This window comes from Thunnus thynnus, chromosome 22 (assembly GCF_963924715.1).
Source record: "Thunnus thynnus chromosome 22, fThuThy2.1, whole genome shotgun sequence".
In the NCBI taxonomy this organism is placed as follows: Eukaryota; Metazoa; Chordata; class Actinopteri; order Scombriformes; family Scombridae; genus Thunnus; species Thunnus thynnus.
Window position 1 is genome coordinate 3286257 of NC_089538.1, and position 13425 is coordinate 3299681.

General features: G+C 38.3%; 1 protein-coding gene across 2 annotated transcripts in view; it reads right to left on the minus strand.

The window, feature by feature from the left end:
- Positions 1-2285, minus strand: part of pde5ab (phosphodiesterase 5A, cGMP-specific, b) — a 95006-nt gene extending 92721 nt beyond the window's left edge. The window contains exon 1 of one of the 2 annotated variants that reach the window (XM_067579083.1): positions 2026-2285. In XM_067579083.1, the coding sequence (XP_067435184.1) occupies positions 2026-2030 (5 nt within the window). In that variant the 5' untranslated portion in view covers positions 2031-2285. Of the gene's footprint in view, positions 1-1224; positions 1440-2025 lie in introns of those variants that run through there. The other variant, XM_067579084.1, reaches the window with a different exon arrangement.
- Between the last annotated feature and the right edge of the window lie 11140 nt (positions 2286-13425).

Below are 13425 nucleotides of genomic sequence, written 5' to 3' on the forward strand. Positions count from 1 at the left end.
TCCAATTCTGCCAAAATTGTGTGAATGAAGCATTAGCACAGCTACTTTACACAGAAGACAAGAGCAAACATCACGTTAGCCAAGACATTACAAGCTAACAACTGACACACCAACAGAAAAAGACAAACTAACAAAACCCATTTAAACTACTTCAGTAATTGTTACCTTAAACTATAGCATTAGGGTACAGAAATAACTGAATAGATCATCAGTTCATCAAAACAATTATCATATTATTGATTTTTTCTCGCCAAGGTATTAAATTTAAACTATTTTCTTCATGTATTATGTTAATAATGTTTTATACAATTCATGGAGAGGGAGCAAACCTGTCTAGCTGGAGGAGTCTGATGCCAACAGTATTTGGCAGGTTTATCATTTTTTTTGCTGAAAACAGCTGCTTGCTGCTGCTGGAAATTAGGTTTTTAATTCAAAAAATACTGAGCAGCCTTGTGCATAGTACAGCTTTGAACCATGCGCAGTGAGCTAACATGAGGTTTTGTCACTGTAAGCCGGTAATTGTAGAGCCTTCAGTCAACATAAATGGAGCAAAATTCCAGCTAAGCTGTCGATCTTTTGATGTTCTAATTAGGGTATAAAAATAATACTAATAATACGCTCCAGAGTTTTAGCAGCAAAGACAGTTTCCACTTTGCTTCATTTCCCTCCAAACCTATAATTCCTCAAGCATGCACACATCAAGGCTCAGAGCTAGACCAGCCCTACGTGCGACATCCACCCATCCACTTCCTCGATCATTTCCAAAGAACTCTGCAGATAAACATCTCTGATCCTATGTGGTGAAAAAAAAGCAAAAAGGCCCCTTGAGATATTTCCACTGTTAAGCAGGCTGGATCGCAGAACGAGGAGCGAGACCAAGGGAGAGAAAACAGACGCCTTATATAGTCAGAACAAACTCATCCACGGGCTCAGGTAGCAAACAAGTTGGGATGCTGACCTCTCCAAGGCTGACATCACTGATAAGCCACCAGAACTGATGAGCTGCTTTAGAAGATAAGAGGAAAAATGTCAAGAATTCTGAGCTCATTAAGGAGGTATTGAAAATTCCACATGTTTATGTGTGCTTCGGAGTGTAAGAGGGAAAGAATCTGACTGGATTTGACAGAAAATGCTTGAAAAAGGTGCAAAAGTAAACTGAAAGCGCAGGGGAGAGAAGGTAGAGAGTACACACACACCCACGCATAGTTCAAAAGAAAAACTGACCAGTCCACAAGCGAAAGTCTCTGCTCGCCTCAGCTGGCTCGGCCAATCACAATAGTCGGCTCTCAAAAAAGGGGGGTCAAAGGTGAGGATTTCCTGGCTTTGGCGCTCAAGCCCCGTCCCTGAATTCCTGGATATGATTCAGATTCAGCCCACAAGTCCCACGACCTCATTGGAACTGGTGCTGCTCGGTGCAGGACTCTGGGATGTGCGCCGACTTTTTTTTTTTCTTTTATAAAGTGACGGCATGTGTTTATTTATGTTAGTCTGTGTGGGCGGGCGACGGCTACATGTGAAAAATCATCCTGGGCAAAGCCAAGTGGAAGGAGATGAGGGGTTGTCAAAGAGAGAGTTGACATGCTCAGTCTGGCAGTATTTTAATGAAACCGTGCCACTGTAGTTAGGTCACAAATGAGACTTGAACTTCAAATTCCCCTTGCAGCATTGAGACAGCAGTCCTCTTAAGTTGTGTTTTTTATTTCAACGCCAGCACCACTTTTCTTTCGGCACAGTGTAAAAGTCTACCCTCAGAAGGAATTACACTCAGATTGTTCCATTATGTAGCCAGTTATAGTAACAGGTCTGCTCAAACACACACACAGTCTGAGCAGTCAGATTCATTACAGTCCAGTATCAGTGCTTCCTCTTTAAAACAACACAAAACTCTCCTTCCTTCCATCACTCTCCCTCACACACCAACACACACACACGCTGCTAGTCCTAGCGATGGGGAACTCGCGGATAAATGTGGTTGCGGTTTGTCTAAACCGGCAGCCCCCATCCTCACTAAAGTATCGTACTCACCCCATGGCGGTGGAAAGTCCTTCTGGCTCTGCTAAGCGACCTCTGCAGCTTCGACATACACACTCATGCACTGATGGAGTCTACCAAGGGGGTTCCTTGGTTTTCACCCCCTACCCTCCCTTCCTTGGATTTAGCTGTGTCCTTTTTTGGAACTGAATGGGAAAAAGAGTGTTAAAAAGTGAGTGAGGGAAGCGGAGACAGGATCATAATAATTGCTCCCTGTGTCCCACGCCAGGGACCTCACCAGCCTCCAGTGAAACATACACCACTCTCCCTCCAATCATCCCTCTTTTTCCCTCCCTGGCTACCCCTCCTCCTCCTCTCCAGCCTGGAGACTGTGCAGGCCCGCAGAGGCTGCCCATACAGGGACCCCTAACCCCCTCCTTACCTGCTGTCTTTCACTCATTCACACAAGATTTTGGATTCTTGCATGACTTCGGCAGATCAGTAATTTTCCTTATTGATTGCAGGAGAAGAATAAATAGACGGTGAAGATATAGTCAGGGGGATGAGTGGTATAATATGTCTGTATTTTAACTCCTGCCAACTACTTAACTGGCATCTTAATTAGGTATCTGGAGTGAAAACAACTAGCACACTCGGGGCCAACGCTGAGGACATGCAAAACAAAATTGTTCTAGTGGGAATAGCTGTCTAGTTTAGCGGTCGTTAGTTAGGTTCTCTAAACTTTTCTCTGTAAATTGGACTTCATGTCACAGAGATTAGACACACAGCCTAGTTTCCTTGGAGTTACGTTCATATTGGAGGATCTAATATGCATGATTTACATCCAGTTCCGGCAGTGTGTCCTTTATGTAGCAAAGGTGTGGAGGTCAGGTTGGTGGATTGGTGTTTCCAAACTTTCATTGGGGGAACCTTAGTTTGTGTCCCATTACAGCAGTTAAATGTTCGCTTTTTTAAAATCGTAACCACTATCTTCACCCATGGGTTAGGGTTAAGCTACACCTAAACACTGTGCAATAGCAGCAGTCTTGCAAGTTCTTTTCATGTCACACTGTGTGAGAAAGGGTAAAGAAAGGGTTGCAGTCATTGTCAGACCGCCTGATACCATCAGATGGTGCAATGGGTGCTTGGTGAACCATAGTAGTACAATGTAAATAGAAAAAAAAGAGATACAAATAGAGATAGGCCATCAACTCTCATCATCCATGTGCATTGCTCTCATCTTTTAAAATTTCATCAAAACAATAAACAAACTTTAGCCGCAGCACTGGCAATTTTATGGATTGAAAAATGTAGAGTCGGTTTACAAGGAAAAGAGGACCATATTGAGTGCCAGATTATATTTTAGTTTGCCACATGTAATAATGTGATATATTCTGATTGGGTAGTTTGTAAATGTGGGTCATAGTAGCAGTCACATTGGAGGGTTGTGGTCCTAAATTTCTGACACTGTCAGGATTTTAACACAGGGCTATTTGTGTTAAAATTTGCGGTCTGGATCCCTGCTAAATTGGCAGTTGGAGGACTCATATCACCATGAGATCTGGAACCCTCATTTAGGATTGTGGACCAAAGATTTCACCACTTTTTTCTCACTTTTGTCAACTGTCATCTGGAACAGATGAACCATAACCACCATCATTCCCTAACCTTAACCATACCAGTATGTGCAGATTGTAGCTGATGTGTACATTGTAGCCAGGAACTTATTTTTGGGGCTCGCTTTAAAATAGTATCAATAGAGCATATTATTGATACTATTTTAAAACTATTTTAAAAAAACTGCCATATAAATATTATATATTAATATTTTTTCCACTTTCACTGAGTTCATTTTTTTTAACCAACTTCAGTCTTGATCATAACTATCAAATATTTATTCATTTTCAGAATTTTAACCATTTAAATGCCAGTTTTTGTGATGATACCCTTAATTTTCATAATAGAAAAACACAAAAATTGAAATATTTTCGATATATACTAAAGGCAAGTGGGAAATTTTTTGGGGGATTAACACAGTCTGGGATATGTCAATGATTAGCAACAACATTGATATTTATGCATTATTATTTTTTGTACAATGTCAGATGTAACAAAAAACTCCCTCTCAGTATATTAGGGACCTAAAAGGTCCCCTTCAAAAACTGCTATGTAAATATTATATATTCATATTTTTTTACACTTTCACTGAGTTAAATTTTTAACCAAGTTCAGTCCTGATCATAACTACCAAATATTGAATGAATGAATGAATGAATTATTTTCAGTCATACATAATAAGGAACAAAACAACAATTATTTTTGTGCAGTATAGGATTAAGGTATAGAATCTGACCTGTTAACTTATAGTGTATGTAAAGTGTACTATTACCCTCCAAAGTTTTTTTACTTTCCAATAGCATAGCTCTAGAAATATAACATAAATACAACATCACTTCGAACAAGAAAATTCAACATTTCACATTCAAAAATTCAGAACAGAAATGAATGACTGTGTGAGTGAGTGAGTGAGTGAGTGTGTGGGTGAGCGAGCAGGTCTGTGTCTGTGTGTATGTGCGTGCGTGCATGTGTGTGTGCGTGTTTGTGTGTGTCACGAGTAAGAAATGCATAGCACGAGAGCTTGCTGTATTTATAAGTTTAGCTACGGCTGCAGCTACATAAACAAACTAATGGTTTAGGATGCCTTGTTTGGTTTTTGCCCTGCTGTGCCTTTGCAGTGCTGCAAATGTCTATGTCTGGAAGGAGTGCATGTATGGGTATGTATGGGCATCTATGTAACTGGGGGGCTTTGAACACATGAATCAGTATTGAAAAGACACATAAATCAGAGCAAATGAAAAAAATGCCATGGGAATCACTTGCCCTCTTGCTTCACATACACACACACACATAGACAAAGTGACAGATATGCACTTGTTCTGTCACTCCAAGCTCACACACACACACACACACACACACACACCTCAGGTATAATATCCTATATTCTATTGAGTCAGAAGGCCTGCACGTGCACGTGCATGTGTGTGCAAGTGCGTGGATGTGTGTATGAGTGTGGGCAGGGGAGTGAAGGTGTGTGTGTATGCGTGTGTCTGTGAGAGAGAGAGAGGGAGAGAGGAGTAATGTGACCTGCAGCCCATATAAATGACCTCTTTTTAGCTGCACACACACACACACACTAGTTTTTCCATACACACACATACACCACCCTTGGATATCCATATCAATACGAACAAACCATTTTTGGATGAATGAATTTGCTACAATGTCCTGCAAAGCTTGATAATGCATTGAATGCCCCTGGCTTAGCCCCTAGTGGAGAGAAATTCTGATGGTATTTATTTGTTCTTCGAGGGCAAACAGGAGAAAATGGCTCAATCAGCTGGAAAATAGTAAAAACTACAATTTTGAAGCCAGGGCTTCACTTTGAAAGCCTAATAAAATAGAATGCATGCTTATACAATATTGTGGCCATTGGATCAAAATAAATAAGGGTATGTATTTCGGCCACACACACACACACACACACACACACATGCACACACACACACACGCAATTTCTCCCTACCCACACATAAATCACACTGAAGCTGTAATATACTTGGCTGCAGTGTTCATAATAGAGGATTAATGCCCCTAGTGGAACCAGGAAAATAGCATGCATTTTGCACAAAGGGTTAAAAAGAGAAAATGGCTCAATCTGCTGGAAAATAGTAAAAACTAAAATTTTGAAGCCAGGGCTTCAGTTTGGAAGTCTTATAAAAGAGAATACATGAATTTATGCAGTAGCAACCACGGGATCAAAAAATGTGGTTTTAATGGATTTCAATGAGACCTAAAAGGGCCCAAACATGCTGAAAGTCAGTACTGTTTCTACTCACTGTATTATAGACTTAATATAGGATCTGTAGTTGGACTTCCACAATTGGATAAAAAAATATACACCTTTGCCAAAAATCATGGCTACAGCATAATCACAGCCAAAGTAATCAAAAAAATACAATTTTAAAGGTCCTTTTAGGTCCCTAGTGAGGCACAAGGGTTAAAAATGCTGGCATCAGATGTAATCTGGTGCTTTGGAGATCCAATGTGGTCCAATATCAATGTTTTGTTTGGTGAAAGGGTTGGACAAACCACATGCTTCACTCCATTTCAGGGAGAAATTTAGTCCTATTTGACAGGTATTGGCTTTCCCGAGGTGTGGGCCCCATGATTCTATAAATCAAAAGGTAAAACTGGGTTTGTAACCTACCAGTAATATAGTTTGTTCCCAAGTTAAGATGGAGTACTCAGTCATATCCACAGCCCCTAAAAGGCAGAATGCACTGTAATTTTAGGTGAAAGCTGCCCCTTGCTTAAAAGGAATTCCATTTCTAACTCATGGGTTGCCATCATCTGGTAGAAGCAGAAATGTTGTTATTCTGTTTGTATTCTTGCCCTAGTGACCCATATACCATAGACCCCGCCCTGGTCCTCTCCCCTCGGCCATGGTGATTTTTCCCTGCTACTTAAAGTGTGCAATATACAACATCATTCCACCTTCTGTTGCCGTTTTAAGGATGTTTCCTCTCTGCTGCAATAAACATTTCAATGTAGAAAAAAACCCAAATTTTTTACTGTGAATAAACTACTCTTTATTTCAACATTACTGTTTTTCTAGCACGTGATAATATTTCAACTTTCTACTTTCTTTCTACCTTCAACTTTCAACTGAAATGAAGTTACAAAAGCAAAGGACCAAATGTCTTGTTTTAAAAAATCATTACTAGCTTGTGTGTACAGTACCGCTGACGTGTCTTTTATTGAAATAGTCCTGTGATAGACATTTAAGAGTACAAAGCATGCTCAGTTCTTAGTCTCTTTGCGGTGACCATGTGTGTGTGTGTGTGTGTGTGTGTGTACGGGTTCATCATTGTGGGTTCACAGGGAACATGCACATTTCTCTGTGTGTAGGAGTGGCAGGGACATAAGCATGTGTGTGTACATGTCATTGATGTTTCTTGAATGCATCCACTCCTGCTTTCAAGTGTATATAGGTGTGCATGTGTGTGTGTGTGTGTGTGTGTGTGTGTGTGTGTGTGTGTGTGTGTGTGGCCACCTGCAGCGGAGGGATTAAAGTGGCTGAAAAAAAGAGCTTTGCTTCAAAAGGTCAGTGAGGGTTCAGACAGGAAACGCTTTCAGACAGGATGGGAATAGACCCGACAACCGCCTCTTTCAGCTTTTTTACAGAATGCTTCTTCAGTTCAGTGGGGATAAAACAGCCACTCTCTTTGACCTATCCTTTAATAACCTGTATTCAAACACTAAAGCTGTGATCTGCTATTTGAAGCCTCGCTTCTCTTTAGAATACAATCATCAGATCTACTATCAGCTCAGATTCTAATAATCATAAAGAGTATTTGTTGTTATATTCTTATTAGATTTAATATTAGATTTAAATATTAATAAATACAGTAAATTATAAATATTTGTATTGGATCAGTGCAACCTTATAAAAAAGACAAAAAATCTGTACCACATAGTACAGAATACGCACAGCAGCTGATCAGCTTTGTTAATACCTGGAACATTGTCCCTAAATGTCTTGTAAATATGTATTTATGTCTTACTGTCTCTAAGTTTAGTGCAATATCAGTTTTGATGAATTAAAAGTTAAGTCATCCTTATGATATGAAGTTTCAGTGCCTTTTTATGTACATAAAATTACATTTTTTAATTTAATTTAAATGTTCTTGTTTTGTTTTAATGTTTTTTATTTCTTTAGTTTTATATTTATTTCTTTTCACATTTCTTTCTTTCTACTGCTATTAAATGTAACTTTGTTCTTGTCATTTTTTGTAGTTGTGGTATACATGTTATATTTTGTATTTGTGGTCATATCTTGTATTTATTATTCAATGTTCATTATTATTATTATTATTACTATATATTTTGCACATGCATATGTCTTCCGTAATTATTTTTAAACTTTTATAACCCTGTGACATTAGTTATAACTTTGTACTTGTTGTAAAAGCAAGCAAAGTTTATTTATATAGCACCTTTCACAAACACCAGTTATAAAGTGCTTCACAGTCAAAGAAATAAAATAAAAGAAAGTGTATATATGTTATATTTAAATATATTTGTGATAATATCTTGTTTTTATGCTGTAGTATTTTAACATGTATTTGTCTTCTACATTTTTTTACTTTTCTAACCCTGTTAAAGTAAGTACTGTGCACAGTTATAGAATATATTTATACATATACAGTATATATTCATTTATTGCATGTATTCAACCCCTAAAAAAATTTAATTCAACAAAGGAGGCAATATATACCTTGTTCTTGCTAGTGTATGACAAACTTCATGCCGGCGGCACCCAGAACATCCCTTGTCTGCAGTGTTTACCCAGCATGCTGATGGCCAGGCCGTCCAGAACATCATTTCCCGTTAAGGGATTTGGTGAGCTCAGGGAAGCTCAGCCAGTCCAAACACCAGAGTTTACTCTGAGATACAAAGCACAGTTGGAGACCGTGCTATCAGCTGACTGGGATGCAGCATGCTATGCTAAGAGAGCTGTAGTTCATGGTGACCACAAGAGATTAGATTAGCATGAATATACAGAATTTGGAGTTTGAGTTTGGAGGACATGAGACATACTGGCATAAAATACATATAAAATAATAAATAAAACTGTCACTGAAATAGTTGCAAAAACAGCAATAAGACATTCTATAGAAACAGATGAGCACTAACACTTTCTGGACTGTATAACAGGTCTTTGGTTTTTGTTATCATCGAGGGCTGACCAGCATGCAATAATGCCAGAGACCTTTTTCTTGTGATGAAAATTTCAGAAATATCTGACAACTGAGCTGCATTGGTAAATTAGTAATCTGAAAAACCTGTGATAGTATCAAATGGAATTATTTAACAGCTTTACTTAAAAACATTTGAATTCAAACGTATGCTCACAGCAGTCCACAGCATCTCTCAAGCCATTGTGCAAACAGCTAACAATTATCCTCTAAAAATAAAAGAAGAAGAGCTCTAGGGCTGTCTAGTGTCCCTTTTTATATTTGCCTTATTATTTGTCAGTCACAACCTCTTGATTTGACCTGCAAGTACAATTATTTTTAGCACACATGGATGATGTCTATTGCCATTTTTGGATAGTTGCTACTCTCTTCCCCAGCATTGAATGACTTCATTCATTCTTCATTTTTCATTTAAAGCATAATAAAGTGAGTGGACTCTCTAATGTTCCCTCTCAACAGGCCAAGCAAAAGTTGCTTTTATTTAATGATTTCGAAACTATGAGTAGTAGATTTATTCATCTTAACTCATATTAGAAAGTCCATTATCATAACAGAAATGCAAAGTGAAAGCCATTCAATACCTTTGTGTTAGATAAACAATACAAGCTACTAAATACTCAGTTTCTTATCTGTTGGAGCTGTACCATCTTAAATAGATGCTGATACACAACAGTTTGGAGAAAACCTTCCACCAGCAGATATCAGTATGACTTTTTCTTCTGAAATTACTGTGTAATTTCTAAACGTAGTAAAGCAAACGCAATAGTTATTTGTGTATCACTGCAGTGCATGTACCAATGACCTTATGGATTTTAGCCATGCTAGCGCGATGGCTCTATATATGGCCATGTTGGTCAGTTGGGCCACAATTTTCTTCCAGACTAAAATATCTCAAAGACTACTGGATGGATAGCGATGAAAGGTTGTCACAGACGTTTATGTTTAACCTGACGTGCCAGAGGGTTTGTTACATAGAACCATCTCAGAAGTCGTTCTTGGAAACTGTTTGGAAAAGGGCAGGCACTTTCAAAAAATACTTGGCAGGTGATTGGATGAACCATCTGTCTATCACCATCCATCTTCGTTTTACCTTGCAAGGCAGCTGGATTCGTGAGATCACGCAAGAATCCTCATAGGACGCTGATTGGTCTGAACCCCCGGTGGTTCAGACACAAGTGCATAACTTGAAGCCTGACAAGATGGATTCTTGTATGATCTTGTGATGTTGTGATCTTGCGAATCCAGCTGCCTTACAAGGTAAATTTGTGTTCCCAAGTGGATGAATCCTGGGGATCTCCACGTTTAGCATTACCATGAGATTCCAGTTTTGGTTTTGAATGAAATATCTCAAAAACTATTTGTTTGTTTATTTGTTGTGCCAACATCAGGTCAAAAAAAATACTAAAAAATACTTTGTCTACTATTTTGATCTATGCGCAAGCACAGTAACTCCTAAACTAATCCTCAACATTGTCATTAGCATGCCAACACCCTAAACTAATATGGTGAACATGCTAAACATTACCTACTAAACATCACTCAAAGCACCATGAAGTACAGCCTCATCGAGCCGCTACCATGACTCCTAGACTGGAGTATATAAGGGCAATTTCATGTTTGATTATCTGTTTGAAATCTCTGTAGTTTTTGTAGACTGTAGTTTTATGTCATGATGTCATTGAGTATTCATTGGTTTGATTATGTTGTCATACTGAATGGGCTCTGGGCTCACATGTTTGGTGTTGTATATGTGTGCACTTTGAGTCCATACTTTGTTAGTCTCTTTTCATTTCTATAAACATCCCCCCCTGCCCTGACATCTTCCCACTCCATATACCTGCATTATAACCTTCCACTTTGGTCTACTGTTTTGATGTGTGAATATGAAATTCATTAGAGCAGAGAAAAGGGAGGCATGAAAACTCTCCATTCTTCCACATTTTATCTTATACATAATGAGATTTTTTCCCCCGTTTTCCATCTCTCTGGGCTCATTTCCATTTCATAGAGAGGAAGGATGACAGATACAGATCTTTCTCTGCCTGCTTAGCATTTGAATCACACATCAATGCTCAGCTTCTTTAAATGCTCTGCTGGCCTCTTGGCCCTTTCTGTCTGAATTTCCTGCTTTTGTTTACTTACTGATTTCTTTTGTTTTGTTCTCACTTGGCATGCTGTCTTACTTTGTTATTTTTGTCTTGATTTCTTTGTTGAATTCTAGCCTTAAAAGCTGCTCCAAGTAGGTGTCACTGTCACTGTCAAGACCTGCCTACAGGGACCATGAAGTGCGAGTGTGTGTTTAAACAAGTCTCAACAACTCATTTTGCACCTCATGCACAAATTTTGAAGTGTTTCAACTAGAACAGACCATGCCTCACCCTACCAACCCTAAAAGCAAAAATATAACTGTTTATTTATATATCTAAAATCAGCCAATCACATAGATGGCTATGCTCCTGGTTGTCATGATTGAAAGGAAAGGGCTTTGTGATGAAAAGTGGGATTATGAAACAGGCATTGGGAAAAAAAATGTCGAAGTGAAATAAAAACTGCTGGAATCAGGATGAAATAACATTTTCATAATAGTGAGCTTTAGTTTAAAAATGTATTGGACTATTTCACAAATTTAATGGTTATATTATAAACAGTATTGTGTATCATATAATAAGAAAACAGCAAATACCCATATGTAGCAAAATAAAAAACTAGTCCTGAAAGAATTCATTGATTAGTCGATGGATGGAAAATTAATTGACAACAATTATAATTGATTAATTATTTAAGTTTCATTATCAATTAAAAGTGCAAAATATTCACTGGCTACAGCTTCTTAAATGTGATTTGCATCTTTTCTGTGTTTCATATGTTTAGATGTTATGCTGGATGTTTTGGGGATTTGGTTTAGTTGGTGTGACACAAAAGAAAAAGACAAAAAGGCTCCTCTGAAATGGTGATGACCATTTTTCACTATTTCCTGACACTGTATAGACTATAGAATGAATCAGTTACTAGAATAAATTACTGAAAATTGAATTGATACTGACAATAATCATTACTGAGCTGAAGGAGGGCTGCAAGTTTTGTTTATTTATTAATTTACATGTCTGGCAGAATATGGAGGAGTGACTTTTCTTTCAGTCAAAATCACATTGATTTTCTTCCTTAATAGGAAGTCACATAGAGCCCCAGTGAAACTCTTCTTAATGCTTCAGTCTGTATCTGTCTTTTACAAATGGTTGCTCTTCATACATTTCAGGAAAACTTTTATTCTGACATTCTGGAAAATGAGTTCTTCTGTCATGGTGTAGAGTTCCTCTACAGAAGAAAGAAACGTGAAAGCATAGAAAGAGAAAACCGCAGTCATCGGGGGCCTCAAGAAGGGAGAAAAAGAAAAGAAGTGAGAGAGACTAAACACACCAACACATTCTCACCTATTATACACTGCAAAAAATCACCACTGTAAATGTTGAAATATGGTCTCACATCTATTTTTCAGTTAATTGTTTGTGATGAGTTTAACATTCAGTTATGTTAGTTGGTTAAAATCTCAGTTAAGTGCCCATTTAAAAGGAGAAGTCCACATGCTCTGTATTCATCTAAGTAAGGCCAAATACTGTTGCATGTGAAAAAAATTGCTTTGGGCTACTTACAAAAATAAACAATTCAGTGAAACTGCAGAAAGGATTCATGACCATTTATAACCAAATATTCACATATTGATGATGTACTTTGATGACAGAGTTGTTTTTTGTGGTTTCTCCAGATGAGAGTTGTATGTTTGTGCAAGATGTGTTGACTGCATGTAATGACTTATGTCTCTAAGCACCTGTTAAACTCAGAGCTACAACCCAATGATGAGCTGCACAGCAGTTTGAGTGATTGCCTGCTCCAGCACTTCACGTTTAATGGCTGCTTCAGCAGAGATGCTCACTGCCAAGACAAAGACACCAAAAACACTGTGGCCCTCAAGATCCTCGAGAAAAGAAGCAATGGTTTGCACGAACCCAACAAACGTGGATCATCTGAGTCTTTCTGAGTCTTTGAGCAGCACATTTCATTACATATCTAACATCAACTGTTAGCTGTATGTGTCTAATTTCTCTCCAGCTGGTCATACTGAAAATGATTCGTGGTCTTAATCAACATCATTCAATTCTTTGCGAGTTTCGAACACATGGGGAAGTTGTGCCTTGCATTTGAAATGCTGGACAAGAATCCCCACCAGCTGTTGAGGGAAAGACACAGCAACTTGCTCTTTCTTCAGCAAATCAGACCAATCAAACAACAGGTATGTGGCACTGATCATTCTATCGAAAAGCAAGTGATATATATGCATCAGTAGGAGTAGCGCAACAGTGTTTGGACAGAACCTTACAGATTTTAAACTGTGGCGTCTGTGGCGATTTTAAACTGTTGGTGGGATTCATACAAATGTCACACCAACATCATGCTGGTCAACCAGAAAGAAACACCCTTCCAGAGTCAAAGTCATTTACTTTAGTTCAGCCATTAAAGCTGCTGAAGTCAAACTTGGCGTCATCATGCAGCCTGTTGCATACAGCTGAATTACAGATTCGTCTTTACAGAAACAAATTGTTTCATGCGTCCATGTTGAATTTGACTGTATAAATTGATG